The sequence below is a fragment of the Balaenoptera physalus genome (genome assembly GCF_965194825.1).
Source record: "Balaenoptera physalus genome assembly, chromosome: 20".
In the NCBI taxonomy this organism is placed as follows: domain Eukaryota; kingdom Metazoa; phylum Chordata; class Mammalia; order Artiodactyla; family Balaenopteridae; genus Balaenoptera; species Balaenoptera physalus.
In genome coordinates this window covers 49,094,905-49,114,497 of record NC_138901.1, presented here as the reverse complement: position 1 = coordinate 49,114,497, position 19,593 = coordinate 49,094,905, and the positions used below count along the sequence as shown (strand labels likewise).

The 19,593-nt window shown below is 52.3% G+C and overlaps 2 protein-coding genes across 32 annotated transcripts in view; both read left to right on the top strand.

The window, feature by feature from the left end:
- MYO18A (myosin XVIIIA) overlaps nt 1-8,754 on the top strand; it is a 96,494-nt gene extending 87,740 nt beyond the window's left edge. For 13 of the 27 annotated variants that reach the window (XM_082442744.1, XM_082442768.1, XM_082442767.1 and 10 more), the window contains 3 exons: nt 75-197; nt 1,494-2,767; nt 7,337-7,477. In XM_082442744.1, the coding sequence (XP_082298870.1) occupies nt 75-197; nt 1,494-2,763 (1,393 nt within the window). In that variant the 3' untranslated portion in view covers nt 2,764-2,767; nt 7,337-7,477. Of the gene's footprint in view, nt 1-74; nt 198-1,493; nt 2,768-4,604; nt 7,150-7,336 lie in introns of those variants that run through there. The other 14 variants (XM_082442752.1, XM_082442750.1, XM_082442749.1 and 11 more) reach the window with 4 other exon arrangements.
- Nucleotides 8,755-12,478: 3,724 nt separating this feature from the next.
- Nucleotides 12,479-19,593, top strand: part of SEZ6 (seizure related 6 homolog) — a 97,449-nt gene continuing 90,334 nt past the window's right edge. For 2 of the 5 annotated variants that reach the window (XM_082442789.1, XM_082442788.1), the window contains exon 1: nt 12,480-14,702. The gene's annotated coding sequence lies outside the window, so the exon portion shown is untranslated. Of the gene's footprint in view, nt 14,703-19,593 lie in introns of all 5 variants that reach the window. The other 3 variants (XM_082442791.1, XM_082442790.1, XM_082442787.1) reach the window with 2 other exon arrangements.

Genomic DNA, 19,593 nt, shown 5'->3' with positions numbered 1-19,593 from the left:
TGGTGCCGCCTCCTGGGCCACCAGGTGATCACCTCTTGCCAGCCTTGCCTACGTTTCTGCTCCTCATCCCACAGCGAGGGGGACTCAGATGTGGACTCAGAGCTGGAGGACCGGGTCGACGGGGTCAAGTCATGGTTGTCCAAAAACAAGGGGCCTTCCAAGGCGGCTTCCGATGATGGCAGCTTGAAGAGTTCTAGGTGAGCATGTGGCCTTAGGTGGGAGGAAAGGCCACCTCGTGCCCCAGGAATGGATGAGCAGCGCCTTGATCCCAAAGAGGGTGGGCCTCACGCCACCTGCGTCTCTCTCTTGCCTGGTATGTGCGTGAGGGGCCCAGGCCCGCCCATGGCACATGGGATGAGCACAGGAGGCCTGGTTTCTTCTTAGTCAAGGTCTGCGGCACCCTTAATTTTCCAAGGTAATGTTTTCCTACCAGGCTTCAGGGCTTTGGTTTGGTGTAGGTTTAACTTCATCCCCACTTATTCATTCAACAAATGTTGAACGAACGACCTGATGGTTTGGGCCCTTGGAATCAAGACTGAAATGGGACACAGGGGGACTCTGGATCCCACACCCTGGACAAGGCCAGTCCGGGCCGGCTGTGGACCTCTGAGGTCTTAGTAGGGATAGCAGCAGAAAAGGCCCCAATTCCCCTGACTTGCCTGTCACAGCTACAGACACATTTCTGTCTTTCTCTGCCCATTCTCTTCTTCTTCTAGTCTCTTCACTCGCCCTCCACCATGCTTTCTGCTAACACCCATCCACTGGGGGAACTTGCTCCCCTATTTTCCAGCCCAGTCACAGTCTTCTGATCACACAGGCAGCTACCCCTGAAATCCAGGTCTCCAATTCCCATCCCTCACCTACGGGCCAGCCGGGGTCCTCTGCTCCCACCCCTCCTGTGGCCACTTCCCTGCTGACTCCCCCCTCCCAACTCAGAGCCATCCTGATCCCCCAGGGCACGCCGTTCCACCTCCTCCCAGAGAGCGCTGGGTGAGCTGGGTAGAAAAAGTAATCCCTCTCCTTCTCCAGCTCCCCTGAGGCCCCTTCCCAAGTCCAGCCCCTCACCGCAAGCACCCAGCGGCCCCCTCTAATTGGTTTAATTTACTCGGCCAAACAACATTTTGTTATTGCAGATAATGCCACCTTCCCCGCCCCACTGTCATTCACCACGGCACAGCACCAGGCTCCAGGTAGTTGACAATGAAATAAATTGAACTAGACGTTTTCGAGGGGAAAAAGTGATGAAATAGAACAATAGTCTAATTTACATGACATTCTCCATGAAGCTATTTTCACTGACGCAAATTATTTTGCTTCATTTCCTCCGACGCTCTCACTGCCACTTTGCCAGGGCCGCTGCCGAGTTCTCCTCCTTTCTCCCTCCCCCGGTGTCTTTATTCTCTACGTTTAATGCTTGTTTCTCTCTCTCATTCTCTCTCTGCTGCTGCTAATCCACTCCCGGTTCTCTCCTCCCCGGCCTCACCCCCGCACAGCAGAGCGGCCCTCAACACCCTGGGGAAGGAGGGCAAGGGGGTGGAGGAGAGGCCGGCCTCCGTGCTGAGCTCCCTGAGCTATCGGAAGCGGCTCACCCTGAAGGACTCCATCGGGGGCACTGGGGATGAGGATTCGCTCTTCACCACCCTGAGCGAGCGGCCAGCCTCCCCCGAGAGGCCCCCCCGGAAGGCCCGCGGGGGCCCCAGGGAGGAGCTGGGCCTGGGCAGGAAGTCCGAGGAGCCTGAGGAATGTGGCTCCGTCTTCTCCGGGGTCGGGGGCTGCTCTAGCCGGGGGCTGGAGAAGCCGTGGGGCTCAGACTTTGACCGGGCCTCGGCCGTCTCTGCGCCCGTCAGCCGGGCCTCCTCGGCCACACAGCGTGGCTCCGGCGAGGATGGGGCCTGCTCCTCCATGAGCTTCTCGCTGTCGGGCTCCCCCAGTTCCCGCCGCAGCACCTCGAGGCTCGACAGCCTGTCAAGGACCCTCAGCCCTTCCTTGGGCCGGGCCTCAGCCCTCAACCGGGAGAGCCCCGATTCCCGCCTGTCCCTGGGCCGGAGCTGCCTGGATGATTGGGACGATGGAGCCAGTGTGGCCTTGAGTGAGGCCCACTCACAGTATAGCTACCCGTCTCTGGCCCGCAGTCTGTCGGTGCCACCCCAGCCCCGCATCTCCGCCTCCGCCACAGATGAGTCTCTCGGCTCCAGTATCCGCCCCATCAGCCGTCACTCCTACCTAGACCCAGACCTGGAGGCTGCCATCAATGAGGTCTTGAGCTACAAACCCGTCCCGTTCCACCGGAGCAGCCTGGAGCCTGACTCTGAGGAGGATGACCGGAAGAGCATCCAAAGTACCCGGAGCGCCCAACTGGACCCCCCGGAGCGAGCCACCAGCATCCGCCGCTCAGCCTCTGCTGCGGACGTCTCTCGGTCCCGCAGCAGCCGGAAGAGCCGGAGCAAGAGAAGGAGCAGCTCCAGCTCCAGCTCCGAAGATTCCTCGGAGCACAGGCGGCGGAAGAAGGGGAGCTCTCGAAAAAGCAAGAAGAAGTCCAGATCGAGAAGGAAGAGAACAGAGACGGAGTCTGAGTCCTCCTCGTCGACATCCAGTGGCTCCACCGTCTCAAGCCACAGCCGCTCGAGCGTGAAGAAGGGCCCGGCTGCGGAGGACAAGGAGGCTGGGCAGACACGCCGACAGTCTCGGAAGGAGGAGAAGAAGCGCAAGAAAGAGGTGGACAGCCTGATGATGCGGTACCTGTACCGCCCCGAGAGCGACTAGTGCAGTAGGTGGCACTTGGCGTGGAGTGCAGAGCATGGTGTGTGCCGCTTGGTGTGAACTAACGTGCTCCCGTCCCACCCACCACCACCCAGGCCCTTCCTGCATTCCTCGCGGGCAGGCCTGGCCTCGGAGAGCCTCCTGGCTACCTCAGAGAGCGGGGGCCAGCTGAGCTGATTAGTCATTCTGAGCCCTGAGCCCAATCAGCTGAACTTGCTGGTGATGTCCGTCACAGCTCCCACTTATCAAGTCCTAACCCTGGGCCAGGGACCACCCCCTACCCCCCCGCCAGATCTTTGCCATATTTTATTCACTTAATCCTCACACTAACCCCATAACAAATGTCTGATTAGCCCCATTTTATAGAACAAGAAGCTGAGGTTCAGGGAGGTTAAGTTATTTGCCAAGGTTACATAGCTGGTAAGTGATGTTGCCAGGATCTGAATGGAGTCTATTCAGCTTGCCCTTAACTACTCCTCCATACGACCCAAGGCAGAGCACATGGGCAAAATGTTTCCTGTATGTATCTGGCAGCACCCATACGGAACTTCTGTCCATGACCCTGACACGCTGGGTCCAGGAAAGGGCTCTAGCTGACCCCCGGGCATGGGTTGGTACATCACTGGCTGTCAGCTATTAAGGGGCCTTTTGCTCAACTCTCCCCTGCCTGCAGTGTCACCCTCCTCTCTGGCATGCGTCTCAAGCCTAAGAGTGCAAGGCTTACAGGGCTGCAGCGCCCACATCACCGCACCCTGCAGCAGACCTGGAGATGCCTGACTCTCTCCCCACCCCTCCTACCCTAAGCCCACACATGAGCGTCACCTCATCTTAGCTCATCTTGTAAAGTTTTAATGAATAGAAATTAGCAACTGCTGAGTGACAGCCCCCTCCTGGCTCTCCTGCCTCCCCCAGCCTTCTCCCTGTGGGAGGGAGATCTAGCTGTTAGGCCCTTTATGCCCACACCCCCACTCGGAAGAAAGGCGAAGACTGACTCACTGGAATACTATTGTTGCCAGTTTCCCTGGTGGGCGGTGACATTTGGATCACCCTGGTTATGTGAAGCTGTTTTTGGCGTGGTACCCTCCCAGGGCAAGCTTGCTGCTTCCCAGGAGGTATGACCCCAGAGCGCAGCCCCCTGGGGCACGGGCAGTGTTTCCTAGATGCATGAACTAACACACACCTGTCGCATGCTAGTGGGCCTCTTGTGCAGTGGAGCAGCTGCCCAAGCACACTGACTTGGGCTGGGTTCTACCGAAAGGGACCAGTTTTAAGGAATGGAGCCCGTGGAAGTGAATGTTACCTGCAGCTATTTGGAGATGGTGATGGGATGGGATTGGGGGGATGGTATGGGGGAGGTGGAACTTGAACCCAGACCAGGCTCATGGCCAACTCAGATTCTGTGGGCCCTGAGCTGCTCCGAAACCAAGCCCTTGGGCTTACCCCTGCTCTGTCATTCCCCCCCTGTGGCAGATGGTTGCAAGATGCTCTGGGAAGAGTAGGAAGCACTCAATTGCACTAGGGAGCTGTTGTCAGCACCACAGTGAGAAAAGGCAGGGGTCATAATATTGTGTCTACCATCTTGGCCCTTCCTTCCGCAGCCCTGCTGAGTGCCCTGCTCCCCTAGCACGGGAAGTCAGCTGATGGGCCATGGGAGGCGGTTTGGAAAGCAGAGGGGGCCAGGCCCTTCTGAGCACGGTACCAATACCTGAAGAGGGAGACGTGGGCCTAGGCAGGCCATCCCACGCCGACCAGCAACTGGTGGATTTCAGACCCCAGTGACTCAGCCCATCATCACCCTTGACCCAGCAAGAGCAAAAACACATAAAGCCTGTTTCTTCCCTCAGCCACCAGCACAGTTCCTGTCCACCAGGAAAACAGTAGTCCTGAAACCCTACACACCGCCACCTCCAACAAGGATTGGATTCACCACGGCCAGAGTGGGCACCAAGCCAGAAGCTAGCCAACCAGTACAGAGCTGGCAGAGAAGGTCCAGGGGAGGGAGGACCTAGTTGGACTCAGCATGAGCTGGCTTTGGGTGAATAAACTGCCAAGAGTGGGGGCAGTTTAGCTTCCCACCTGGTGATGGGGACCTGCAAGAATGCAGAACACAAAAGCATCCATAGCAAAGGCAAGGGGAGGGGGGGCTGCTCGCCCAGTGGGAATTAGCTTATGCACCAAATCGTTTGTGACAGCGTTGAGCAGGAGACACTGGCTTGTGAGGAGGAAAGCTTTTGAAACAATGTGGTTAAAATGTTCAAATTGCAGCCCTGACTCTTGCCCCAGGGAAGGGAGCCAGCTGCCTGCTGTTGACTCTCCGACAGCTGTGGCTGTAGAAGCCACAAAGGAAACTGGCTAAAGAGCACCCAGGATGGGAGCAGGGGTGTCTTGTGGCTGCACAGAGCAGGGGAGAGAGGCCTGGCATTTAGCCCTCCCGGCTGCCTCTACCACTGCACCCAGCATCTGGATGGAACAGTGTTGAAACCCAGCTGTCGTTTATCCAGGTGTCTGCCTGGCAGGCACAGAAATATGGAAGTGGGGTCTGCAGCTCCACTCTGAGGAGAGGTGTGAGGATGGAAAGGAACACCCCATTTGCATCTGGGTCCCAGCCCTGGCATCTACCTCACCCCCCTCTGCCCACAAAATAACCCCACTGTCTTTCCACAAAGCCATTCCTTCCTTTGCCCAACAGCAGACCTTAGCGTTGGGTGCCCAGAAGTTCTGTCTAAAAAATGAAAATAAAATCAGGCTCCCGCTAATTCAGAATTCAAACAACCCAAAAGCTAAAATAACCCCAGTTTTTTCTATGTTGCACAGTCATTGTTGAGCTTTATAATTTTGTCACTGAGACGTCCCAGAGTCCTTAAGTGCCTTTGGCCCATCAAAGTAAAACTCATTTATGTTCAGACTAGTTTGTATTAAATGTGTTTTGTGCTATTCTGATTCCTTTAAAAATGGTAATTCGTTCATGAGAAATACGATAACTATTAACCAGACTGCCCCATTCCTAAACCGTTTTGCATAATTGAACAGGCTCTTCTATCAGGCTCTTCCATCTCCGCAGGGAGAGAGAAAGAAAGACCTGTCTTTACACACCCCCTGGGCTCTCGCCCAGGCCAGTGGGGAGAATGCAGGTTTCATCTGGTTTTCTCCTCAGGGCACTGGTCTGGCAGCAAGGTGGAGTCATCAAAAGGCTTTGAGGTCTAAGGTCCCAGGTTCAGATTTACATACTGGCTGTGTGACCTTGGGCAAGGTGCTTCGTCTCTTTGAACCAGCTTCCTCATGCCATTTCATGTGGTGAAGAATAAGATAGCACATCCAGAGTGCCTAAGACAGTGTCTCACATTACAGGAAATATTCAGTGATGAAATCCTTTCTTCAACACAGTTGGAAAAGCTGAGCATGTGGTTCTTTCTTGCAGAACGCTGTGTCCTCCTCTTTTGGTTTGGAGATAGAAGAACTTGGAAAGCGCTAGTAAACAAGGGCCTTCCTCAGATTCTTAAATCAGAATTGTAGACAGTGGGATCACAGGATTCCTGTTTATCCTAGCGGAAGCTCTCTAGGATCTGGAAGCAGGGCTGTGTCCCTGAGAGCACTGGGCAGGGAGGGGCCCATTGAGTGCTGGGCACTGGTAGGGGTGGAGCCACCCTGGGCTGCATTTTCTCCAGCATTGCTGAAATTACAGTGCACTTGTACTGGCAGAGGCAGTGGAGGTGGGAGGGGCAGGGGAAGGCTGCTCTAAGGCTTTGGAAAAGAAAGAAAAGAGAAGGTGACTAGAGGTGGAAATGAAATCCCATCCATGCTCAACGCCATGAGTCTGCTCCATCCAGGGAGTAATGCTTCTTCATATCTTGGTCAGGGGAGAGCGCGAGGCTCCCAATGGCCTGATGAAAGCCTTGGGGTCGGATTATGGTACCAAGAAAGGGATGACTATGCCACCCTGAAACAGAGGTCTTACCAGCTCCTACATCCTGAGTCTCTATTCCTTGTGAGTAGATGATATCATGGTCAAGGGCAGAAACTCTCACCGGCCTTAGGAAAACCTGATTAGGAAGAAGGGTTATGATCTGGGAGTATTCAATGGGGAAAGCCCCTCCTTCTTAGAAGGAATCTTTTTGGGAGGAACTTTACTAAGACAGGTTGTAGTCGTGTAACCACCAGACCTGCAGTCTCCAAGTAAATGCAGTCCATGGACTGCCTGTATCAGAATCTTCTGGGGAGGGAGTTGAAAATGCAGAATTCCTGGGTTCCACCCAAGAGCTAGCAAATCAAAACTTCTCAGGAGAAGAACCCAGGGATCTTGCAGCCAATTCTTAACGCACATTCAAGTTCGAGACCCACTGCTCTTCAGCATTGCTCTCCTTGGCGTTGTAAAAGGTTTCAGAGTCAAAACGATGTGCTCCTTTCTCTTACTACTCTGAGTATCTTCTGGGGAAGCCAGGGAAGTCTTCTACTTCTCAATTTGTGACTTTGGGGGAATGCTGTGGCAGGGTTTGGGGGGCCTCCTCAGGACCAAAGGCTTTGGTGCTGGACGTAAAGAGCATCCTTCCTCTGTGACCTCATTCCTCTCTCCCTGCAGCCCCACCAGCTACTGGAAGTCCCTTGCCCCTGACCGGTCAGATGATGAGCACGACCCTCTCGACAGCACCTCCAGGCCCCGATACTCCCACAACTATCTGAGTGACAGCGACACAGAGGCCAAGCAGACAGAGACCAACGCATAGCCCAGGGGAGTGGTGTGCACCCCTCCCACCCACGGCCTACTGCTGCCACGGCGCCTCTCCTGAGAAATGGCGGGGCACGGGTCTCCCCCACCTGACTGCTGATCTGCATGGGAAACACCCGACCCTCTTCGGTCAGGGGGCTTCCCAGGCAGTGGGTATCTGACGTTTCCACGTGGAAGAGGTGGAGGGAAGAGCAGTTCTGAAAAGAGAACTTTCTGCTCCTGCCTTGGGCCACCGTGGATGGCAGGTGGCTTGGCACTGCATAGAGCCAGCAAGTTGACCTCCATCTCAGCCTAACCCCCCCCCGCCCCCCACCCCCCCACCCCTGCTCAGGGACGGTGGACAGATTGCCTACTGGGACATTCTCGGGTTGCTGGGTCCATGGGGAGGGGTTTGGGGTGGGAACAGCAATTCCTTCCCCATGACTTGGGGGAGGGCTTTCTCTTCTCAGTGCCTGCTGTCTTATTACTTTTTAATTTAAATACCCAACCTCTCCATCACAGCTGCATCCCTGAGAGGGGGAGGGGGCTGTGGTGGCAGCCGGCCGCCTCCCCGCACCGGGAATGACTAGGGGAACCTCAGCTTCATCTTTACTCTTCCGAGCGCAGTCCTTTCTCTGTGCAGCTGGAGAGACCCGTGAGCAGAGCTGGGCCCAGGTTCTTAAGAGTCCGTGTGGGGAGGGGCTCTCAGGTGCTTCTGGGTTCGAGCTGAGCAGGCCTACACAGACGGGGGTGCATCTGTACCAGCCAGAACTTCCAGCCCCTACCCTTCTTTGTCTCATCAGTGTGTTAAGTGCAATGACCCATTGAAGAGTAAACCCATTCCACCTAATGCCAGTTCAGGGCTTATCCAAGCACTGCCTCCCTCCCCCTCTGTCCAAGTTGCCTGGATCACAAGCTCAGCTTGAGAGGGAAGGCCTTGGGTTGAGGGCTTGTGATCAGAAAAACTGAAGATGGAAGCTTTGGTCGGTACTGATGTGTATTAGATGCGAATGAATCCTCACCCTGTGTCCTGAGCCTGAGTCATTTTTCTTCTTCCAGTCGCCCTGCCCACACGCACTTATCCCAGACATGACAACATGCAGACTGACAGTCCCAGCTCCCACCCTAAAGATCATCCCACCAACACCACCAGACGGGGGCCCAAGGGCAGTGCCTGGTGCCGCTCCCATCTGCTGTCTCCCCTTCTCTCCTGCAATTGGTTTGTACTCATTGGGCTGTGCTCTCTTCCCCTGTTTACTTGATGTATGGAAATAAATGTCCTTTTTCTCCTGGCTCTGCCAATTTTCCTGCCTGTTCCTTCAGGCTCAGGTAAAGTCCAGGGTGGTCACAGGGGAGCAGAGTGAGGACTCTGGTGGGGACCTGGGGGAATCACCCTCATCCCTGACCTGCTCCCGCATCAGACCAGTGCTGCTCAGAGAGCTTGGCAGGTCATCTGGAGCAGGCGGAGGCAGTGGATGAGAGGATTGGTCAAGGAAGACACAAACCCCACCTTTTATTTTAAGAGCCCGTGGATTGTAATTCAGGTTGGCAGAGCCGTCCAGGCCTTGGCCTACCCTGGCCTCCACTTGGGAATGTTGAGGTCCCTCTGATTGTTAAATCTTGCCAATTACAGAGATCCTATCTTCTCTCTCTCTCTCTCTCTCTCTTTTTTTTTTTAAGTTTAGTCATCCCAAAGATGACTTTCTGATCAACACTTGGCAGAACTCTCTCTGGCCTCCAACCCCATTGGCCACAGGGCAACTTGAATAGGCTGGGCGTGCTGGCTTCTCCACCCTGCTCAGTCTCTGCCTTCATGCCCCAGTCCACACGTGGTTCCCTCACTGACAGCTGAGAGGCAGTGGGCAAGAAACAAATGACTCCCTCCTCCTCCTCTACCTTCTGTAATGTGACCAGTTATAATCCCTGCGTGCATGAAGTATTTACAGCTGGTCGATCAGGCTCCTCTGGTTTGGACAGGTAGGCAAGAAAGGGTATCAGACAGGCCTGATGCTGACGCTCTGGTGATGTCACCCACCCAGAAAGGGGCAAGAAAGGGAAAGAGGGGGAAATGTCATCCCCAAAATGAATGGGAGAGAAGTGTGAAGTGGCTGCATCTTGAACAAAAGAAACTGCCCCCAAGGTGGAATAGAGAAGGTAGTAAAAATGAAGTCATTTTTTTTTAAAACTGCTGGCTCCTCATGTTCAGTTCTGTCACTCACATCTTTTACTCCTGCTTTCAGACAGCTCGGTGCACTTTTTTCCTCCCAGGAACTGGTGTGACAAAAGTCCCTGCTACCTACAGACAAGATCCCAACTCTGCTCACCCACACTGACTCAGGCCTTTGGTTAATTATTGATAGAAAGTCCCAGCATCAACCTCTAACAGCCTGCCCTGGGGCGAAGGGCTTTGTTCAAGTCAGAAAATATGTATTATTCATCTGCTCATTCACTCAACAGTCAAATATTTCATAACTGCCCGCTATGGTCTAGGCACTGTTCTAAGTGCTGGGGATGGGTGGGGTCCCTTCCTTCAAGAAGCGGATATTCTAGTGGAGGAGTTAAACACAAAAAATATGTGTGTCTAACCTCCTAATATGTGCAAGCTTTGGGCGAGTAGAAAGGAGTACATACATCATAGTGTTTGTCCTCCAGGGAGTCATGTGTTAGGGCTAGGGCAGATCCCTTTGGAAATAATTACATGAGACATAAAAGGACAAAGAAGTTGCTTTGGGCAAGTTATGAGGGGAGACACTCTCACTGAGAGAGGGTGGGGAGGGACTGGGAAGGCTTCTAAAAGGAGCTGGTATTTTGAGCTGGGGCTTGAAGAAAGGATAGCACTTCCACAGGTAGATATTGCTGGGATAGGTGTGCTGGGAAGAAAGAAGAACTTGAGCAAAGGCCCTGAGGCTGGGAAATAGAGGTGGTGGCAGGGAACTCCACAGGCTGTCTGGGGAAGCTGGACATCACCTCACATGACCAACACTTCTCCAAGCTTCAGCAAAGGCCTTCGGCCAGCATTCTGGGCTCCAGGCTGGGAGGAAGGCAATTCCCTCTGCACAAACTCCTCAGCGAAGTCCAGGGACCTGCAAGGCCATCAGAGCCCATCTTCGTTTGGGGTATGCCTTCAGAGCTCTGTAAGCTCCTGCCCTCACCTGTGCACTCATGGTCGCTCTGGTACCTAAAATGTAAGTGATTCCCACAAAACAGGCAGCAAATCTGTCCTTGTGCCAGGCTCAAAGCCGCCTCGCTAGATTTTCCTCTCTAATCTCAGACCCTCAGGATTGCTCTGAATCCTGGATAAGAGGCATTGGGAGGGGGGGACCCTGTGAGGCTCCCCATGGTGCCCAGTCTGTGCCCAGAGACGACAGCAGCACATGGTGACTCCCGAACTACCTCCTTTTGTCCTGTGTCCTCTTGGCAGATGATCCCAGTTGTCCTTCCCCCATGCCCCACCCCCATGCCTGGTGGCACAGACACTTAGCGATTTGCTCCTTAATTGTCCCCTAGCTAGGCTGCGCAGATGCCGCTCTTTAATCTCTCCTGATAAATGAATCGCGCCTCTCCTTTAATCATATGTTCATATCCAAGCCAATTTGAATCCATTTGGCAGGGAGTGTGTTGCAAGAGATGCCATGACTGCTGCTTCTCCCCACCCAGGGCCCTGGAGCCAGCGTGTCTGCTGTCCTCACCCTCAGCAAAGAGCCCAGGAGACCCATCCAGGCGAAGGATCTCCAGCCTGAGTGATGGGGACTTTTCAAAGTCAATCATTCACTCCTGTCCTCCAAGCAGGCCCGTGTGGGGCTGGAGGGAGATGGATTCCCAAAGCCTCAGAAGTGGGAGGGACAGGATGAGTCCACAGCCTTCCTTGGTCATTGAAGAAAGGGCCCCATTATCACCCCTGGGAGAAAGTGCTGCCTTAAATCTAACCCTAATCCTTTCTGTTCCCCTTTCATTTCCTCTGAGCTGGTTCTCAGGGAAGCTGCGACACTTTTTACATAGCAACATATTCCAGACCAGTCTATGATCATTTGTCCTTGCCTGCTACTGCTACTGGCTGCCACCCCCAACGCCTTTCATCTTTCCCCAGGAAGTCTTCTTTTCTAAATCCTCCAGCCTGGTGGGCAGTCCAGGACATGCTTGGTAATGTACCAAGTTCTCCCATGTTTGGGGCTGCTGCTTCTTTCACCTACGGAGTGGTGTCCCCCGACCTTAGTGGAAGCAAAACAAAACCAGACGAATAAAACCTGCTAAACTGAGCGCTTCTGCCGCTAGCACTGAGACCTTGGAGAAGAGCCTTGACCTCTTGGGCCTCAGTTTCCCCATCTGTAAAACAAGGTGGAATTGCTGGCAAGAATCTTTTGGATCCTAAGTTCGGACAGAGCCCCTCAATGCCGCCAACAGAACCTCTCACCCCCACCTTTTTATCACGCTTGGTGAGGAGCCGGAGGGACCGATGGGTGGCGCAAGTGGGGCCGGGAGAAGACAGACGTCTTCTCCCAGCGCGAGGGCTGTCTGGGCTTGGTTCCGTCCAGCAGCCTCGTGCGCCTCCGCGTCCTCTTCATTTCCTTTCCTTTTTCCTGGCTGGTTCTGCCTGTCCAGGCAAGCGCCCTCCGGTTCACTGGGAACCCGGGCGTATTAGCATATTCATATCTCATTTGCATGACCTCGGCCTCCGGAGCACGGAACCTCTGGCTCCGCCTCCGTCTGGAGGTTCCCCGCCCCGTCCCCCACCCGCCCCCGCGCGCTTCCCGGAAGCCATGCCCCTTAAAAGGTCCTTGAGCCTGTGACAGGACCGAGCCCGTCGGCGTTGCCCTTGAAGGAGTCCAGAAGCATAAGGACAGGTCTCCTCGCACAGCAACCCGACGATACTGTTCTCCGCCCTTTTAAGGGCTGCTGGAAGTCCTCAGCAGGAGCTGAAGCCGTGTAGCGACTGGGGCTGAGGGGCCTGCCCGGCCTGTCAGTAGTGACCCAGAGGATGAGGAGGACAAAATCAATATAACCATGGTGAGCACCTACTATGTCCCCAGTGCTTATACACTTTGCCTACATCTCATTTAACCTTTATCACGACTCTTTGAAGGGGCATTGTCCCCGTGAGGAAACAGGCTCAGAGAGGTGACATCCGGCCTAGCAGGGTCCTCAGCTTGGTTCCAGCAACTGGCCAGGTGTCTCCCAGCTACTCTGGCCTTGTCAGAGGGTGAAGGGGGAGGCGAGAAAGCCAAGAATTGCTGTCATGATCCTCATCTCAAATCACTGTGTGCCTGGTATTCACCAAGGCCTGCCCTTAGGAAGGAAGCACTTCTTGACAATTTGGGGGGGAAATGTCAACCTCATACTTCTGTTGCTCCTTAACAATTCTCAGAGCATCTCCCATACATGATCACATTTGTGTTTCAACAACACGGTGCCAACAATATGAATAACAGTTCCACATGGCCTGAAATGCATATTTTAAGCTCTATTCACCTCAATCTAATTTCATTACAGTACAATGGAACAATCCAGACCATTCTCTGGGATTTGATCTGGGAGGAGTGATTTCCAGAGCAATAGCCATTTTGGAGTTAACAAGGATGCTAGATTTATTTAGAAGGAATTTTACAGAGAACTTGAGTCTTCTGTAGTGTCAGCCCCAGTGATGGGTCATATACATGAGGGAGATTCCAAAAAGGATGTGTGCTTTGCAATTGAAGTCAGTGACATAAATCTCCCAGCGGAATACTTAAATGCGTGGATAGAATTTGCTTTAGATATCAAAAGTCAGCTATGACAGTTTGGCAAAAAAAAAAACCTCAGAAAGGCTATTAAGTTTTGACACCATCCAGGCAAATTATATTTGAGGTGGTTTAAGAGTCAAAGAGTTTCCACATTTTAATAAATTTTTATATGTTTTGTGCCACATCTACGATCTGACTAGATTAGAAAAAGAAGCAAATGGATTTGCGGAAGAGAGGACACTAGGGAATTTGAAAGTGGAGAATTAAAAAAAAAAAAAAAAAATCCTGGTACGGGAATACAGCCAATAGATTCAGAAATTTTACCTCTTTGAAAGACAGGTCAACAACTGATGACGAGGCAAATATAAAACTGTACGTGATGAAATAGGCCTCATGGCTTATATTTAATCCTGGGGACTGGCATCAGTTACAGGTTGGCACCCTTGCTTAAGGGCTGCTTCTGGCCCCCACGGGAATAGTGTCCTCTGGAGAGCAAGGGAGATTGACCCTAGTGAGTGGCACTGCCCTGGAAGGTTCTGCACTAGAAGCACAGGTCCATGGCCTGCTTTTGAGGGTCCAGGAGCTCATCTGTGGGGGCTGGTCTTTCCAGTGAACCACATACTGAACCACTGGACAGGATTTAAAAGTAGAAAAGGAGCTTCCGCTCCCAGGCACTGGCAAAATAAACCTAGAGAACCAGCTCGAAAGTGAGGCAGTCTTAAGCTCTTTGAATAGGTTCTTAAGGGAACATGTACACATGACAAAAGTACATGTGAAAACAGATAAATAGATAAACGTTAGATGAGACTTCTGAAAAATAGAAATAGCTTTGTTTGGGGATGTGGGATTATAGATGAAGTATCTGTGCTTGTAATAAAGTTTTCATACAATTTTTCTTTTAAGTCAGTACAGATGTGTATCTGTGTCAAACACCAAAGAAGGCCCCAAATTGTCATATTAGTGTGACTATAAGAGTAGCGTCTTTCCCGGCATTGCATATATAGCAATAGTAGCCCTGGGCGGGGGGTAAACCATGTGGCAAAGCTGCTTAGAAACTGCTTAGATCCCTTGCTCAGGGAAAGCCATTCTTAAAGCAGCAGGCGTCTCTTGGCATGGCTGAGAATGGAAGCTGAAAGAGGAACAGATTGGAGGGTGGAACTTGAACAGGGTATTTAGGGGAGAGGAGCAGTGGGGGAGGAGGAGATAAGAGCATCCAGACATGGCCTCCCATGCAGCCTGGAGCCCTGAAGGTGACAGGTTTATGCAAGGAGACTCGTGTTGATGAAGGGACCGGTGATGGAGTGGGGTGAGGAGAAGCCGAGAGTCAAGAAGGTCATTTAGGATATTTGTGTTATGGTTATATACTTTTTTTTTTTTTTTTAAGATCTGTAAGGGTGGACATGACTCAACGGCCAGACTGTGCCTGGCTAATGGATTCCTGCTTCTCATACCTGACTCCATCTAAGAAGGTTTAGCCCCTTAAGGAAAAAGTATTTTCGCTGTTTCAGAGAGTCAAGTGACCGGTGAGTTCTCTGAGAAAATGAGAAGGTGTTGGTTTTAGAAGGGGAGGACTTGGGGTTCAGACCTCGCATAAGGTCTGGGAGGAGTAAGTCTCCTGGGGCCTGGAGGTGATCTTCATCTCCCTCCTCGCCCCCACTCCTTGCTCCCCAGTAGAAATCAGCTACAAATCTCAGCTTGTTGGGAACAGATGGCCTTGGCTGACGAATAAGCCACCGCAGGCTGCTCCACCTGTTCTCGGGTTGGAATAATCAGCTCGAGACAAACATCGGCGCTGAAATAACTCATGGCAGCGGGTGATGCGCAGGCACAGATTCCAAAAATCTCTTAAATAGACCCCCTCCAACTCTCTCCCCTGCCCAGCCCCTAGAGGCCATCAGGGGAAGGTAATGGAGCGGAGGAGAGAGAGAGCCCCAAGCTGAGCGCGATGGTGGAGCTGGTGGTTGCTCCGGTGGAGGTGGGGTGGAGGCGGGGCTGAGTTCGGGGGGGGCGGGGCGGGGGTGGGGGAGGGAATACCTTGCACCTCGGCAGGGCGGGAAGTTATTTCTCAAGAGCATGTGGAGAACGTGGGAATGGTTGATCCATGTCAGGGACAAGTGTGAGGAGATCCAATCTGTCGGTGAGAGCAGAAAACTGAGAATTTGGGATTCTTGTGAATGTGTTCGTTAAAGAAGTGATATGCAAATGAGATCAAGCTACCCGCGAATCTCTCAGCAGCTCAGACAGCTCTGCCGGCAGCCGCTGGGGGTGGCTGCCTGGGTGCCCGTACTTCTGTGGACTGGTGTTCAGCCTCCCTTCACGTCCTTGATGAAGTCTGCTGGGCTAATGTTCCCTGACAGCGGCAGATGAGTCCGTCGCGGGGGTGACAGCGCTGGGAAACAGTGGTGACGGCTGGAGGGGGGGGGGGTGTTGCCGGCTGAGATGGGGGCCTGGCTCCTGTGGAGTCAGTCGAGAGAGGGCAGGGATTGAGAGAGAAGAGACAGGCTGATTGCTTGCTCTGGGTGCCTCAGTCAGGCGGCTCCCCTTGGTCCAGCCTCCTGGCCTGATGCATAGAGCCTGAGTCCCCAGAGGCTGTGCTGGGGTGGGGGAGGAAGCCTGAAGGGCTCTTTGGACACCCCCAGTGCATCTCTGACTGCCAGCTCTGGTTCCTCACAAGTGGTCCCTGTGACTCTGCCTGAAGCCTAGGGCGTTGGAGGACAAGGCTGTCACCTATCGTTTAGGGTCCCACAAACCTGGTCTCCTTAAAGTCGGTTGTGCCCACAGAGGTGCCATGGTGGCCCCTTTCCTGCTGAGTGCCTGGCTCTGGGGTTCTCACCTTGCTGTATATTAGAAACACTCAAGGAACTGTTTTTGTTTTGTTGTGTATACAAAGAGTAAAAAACATAGTATAATGAACTTTATCCACCAAACAGCTTCAACAATTTTCAACACAGAGTGAATCTTGCTTCATTTGAACCTGGCCCACTTCCCCATTCCCTTGGATTATTTTGAAGGAGACCCCAGATATGATATCACTTTGTTACAATGAAGATATTTGTTTAGTATCTACCCCTCAAAGAAAAGAAAATGACTCCTTAAAATGTAATCACAATACTCTTATCACACCTAAAAAAAATTATCAATAACTCCTTAGTACCAAATATCCAGTGTTTAAATTTTCCTGATTTTAAATATTAATAATGTAACAAATTATATATATATGTATATTTTAAAGTTAGCTTGTTCAAATCAGCATCCAAACAACATTGAGGAGGTTTTTTTTTTGGCCACTCAGCGCGGCATGCAGTATCTTAGTTCCCCAACCAGGGATCGAACCCATGTCCCCTGTAGTAGAAGTGCAGAGTCTCAACCACTGGACCGCCAAGGAAGTCCTATCATTGAGGAGCTTTTTAAGAAATACTACTGTGCCCAAGGCCTTCTCCCTCGGGGATTCTGATTTAATTGGCCTTGGGTGGGGCCCAAGCATCATATTTTTTAAAGCTCTCTTGATGGTTTTAATGTGCAGCCAGGGCTGAGAAGTGCTCTACCTTTCCCCCTACCAGTTTCCTGCCAACTCCTCGTCCAGGCTATTAAATACTTCTCCTGCCTCCTGCCAGTAGACCAGAGCAGTGGGCACTAATATGCCTACCTGGAGGAGTTGAGGGCTGCCCATCTTTTCCAGGCTTCTCTTTCCAGGTGGGCTCAAACTCTCTATGGACACAAGCATTCCTTTCTCTACAAATTCACATACCATGTAGGCCTGTTCCTATCACTTTCTCCCCTAATATATGCCTGGTGCCTGTTCTGGCCTTGCAAAGCATAGTAGATTTTTTTTTTTCATGAAAATAGCAAAATTCCTGCCTCGGGAAAAAGTGAGAACTTCCCTGGGGGCAGTTTTCATCTGGCTGCTCAAGTGGCTCAGCACTGCGCTGGAGCTGAGAGAGAAGCCTGCTGGGGGCTTGGCAACAGATGTAAGGGAAACCGGGGATTGAGTGGGACTTGAACCCAGCACATTTTGGGGAATCTAAGAAACCTTTCTCTCCTGAAGATGCTGGCCCCAGGAGCATTTCAGAGAATTATGCCCACCTCCCTAGCTCGCAGCCGTCTGCCTGCCTCCCTGTGGCTGCTGCTTCTGTTCGTTCCCCTACCCCTCCACTCCACCTGCCTTTTGGATTTATCCCTCCCTCCTGTATCCCCCACTCCATGCCTCACTGAATGTTGGTGAAACAAATCTAGTCTAAAATAATGAGCAATCAACTACCCTGATGCTTGGGGCAGGCTGGGCAGGGGCTGGGGGGAAAGGGTAGGGAGCTGAATCATTTATAAAGCCTAATAAAGATGCAGATGAGCATGCTGACTAGGAGCCCCAGAGCTGGGCTTATTCATTATTCAAAGTTATGTAAATGCCGCTGGGTCCTGTGTGTTAGAATCCTGCCCCTTGTCCCTGCTGCTTCTTCCTGCCTGACAGATCCAGCCTGCCTTATGCCTCACCTCTCCGCCCAGGTGCTTACATTCATTCTCCCTGCCCAGAATCCCATCTCAGACCCTACCTCCTCTCTAGCCAGAAGTCTTCCAGAGATTTGTTGGGAGGTCCTGGCCTTCAGGCAAGACTATATAGGCCCAAATAGGTGGGCTTCTCGTTTTTAAAGATTTCCAAGGAAAGAATACCCTAAGCAGTGCTATATACATGTTTTAATATCTCACAAATCTACTTAGTGGGGTGGATTTCCCGAGTTCTAACCTAAATCCCTCTTGCTGCATGGGAAGCCCACCATTGAAATAGAATATCCAATAACCAAATTCTCTTTAATCACTCTTTTGAGAAGTTAAATGCAAGCATCAAGTCACTCCAGCCTAGTACCCCCAGATTAACTCATCCTTGTTGCTGCCACTTACCTTGCTAGACAGGTGAACCTCATTCCAAGTTACAATCACACTCCTTAAGCTCTTAAACCTGTCCTGGGTTACCAAACTCTGGTTAGGTTAGTGTTTAACTCGTACTGACTACACCATATACCTCCTCTTTTTCACACTGGGCTTACTGATTTGTACCCCACAATTGCCTAGGCCTTAGGACTCAAAGTACTTTCCCCTGACTCTCCTCAGTCTTTCCCTTTTTCCCCATCACCCCCTAATTTTTCAGATGGTGAGGCTGAGAAATGAAGAATTGGGTCAGAGTCGCAGTGGCATCGATTGCCTCTGCTTTCCCTTCTTTTCTGGGCTGCCTCTCCTCCCTCCCCCAGCCCCCATCTATTTTGAGCCTGCCTCTGTTTTCCTTAGTCTGGTTGGCAACCATGCCGGCCTCTTTCTCTTCGCTGCCCTTATCTCTCCCCTGCAGCCTGTGAGGACCCCAGTTGCCCTTCCAGAGGTCTCTTATTGCCTGCCCGATTTATTTTGATTTTCTTCCATTTTGAAGATAGGTAGGGTCGGCCTGAAAGTGGATGCCTGGCCACGCTCAAGCAGAAGGTAGGCAGGGAGATAACGCTGGTGGGTCTGCTTGGCAAATCCTTCAGTGTTACCAAAACCCTCAAGTTGTCCTCCGAGCCCACCTACAACGTCTAGTCCTCTTCTCCATGTCCACAGACTCTATTTCCTCCATCCCTTCTTCCCCTCTGTGACCCCATCCCACCCTCAGTAAGAAACGCTCCGTTCCTCCCACTTGGGTTGTGTGCAGCATCCCTGCAGGTCCTCACCTGCCTTCTTGGCCTGCACGTTGCCAGTCTCTGCTTATCCAATTCCTGTTTCTCTCCACTCTTCCCTGACCTCGTCCCTCCCACACACACCCGTCCTACCCCACACGCCCCTGCCCCTGCCCCTGCTTGCACTCTGTTTCTAGGACACACTGGCTCATTTCTAAAGCGACTTCGCCAGCCCAGGCAGGGCTTGTCAGCATCCCCCACTTGTCCTTTCTCAGCCTCCTCTAGACACTTGTCCCCTCCTTTAGCTGTCACCAGCAAGCTGAATAAGACTGGATATTTTGGAAGGGGAGCTGCAGCTGGCTGGGGGAGGAGGGTGGCACTGAGAGAAGCAGAAGCAGAGGGAGCTGCGGAACGAGAGGGAGAGAGAAGTTCCCAACATCCTTCCTCCCCAACTTTGCCAGCTTGGGAGCTGGCAGGATCTTACACTGATCCCTCTCTGTACCGCATTTTTCTCTCTCTCAGTAATAACACAATACCTTGCTTTACAATTTACCACGTTCTCTTACAGACCTCCAGGTATCTGCACGGTGCACTCCCTCTCCTCCAAGTCTGCTCAAATGCCTCCTCCTCAATGAGTCCTACCCTGACCACCATTGAAAAGGGCAGCCCCTCCCCCAGCATTCTCTATCTTCCCCATTCTGCTCTGTTTTTTCCGCAACGCACTTGTCACCCTCTAATGTACAATGCAATTTATTTATACGTATTATTTACGTCTTCT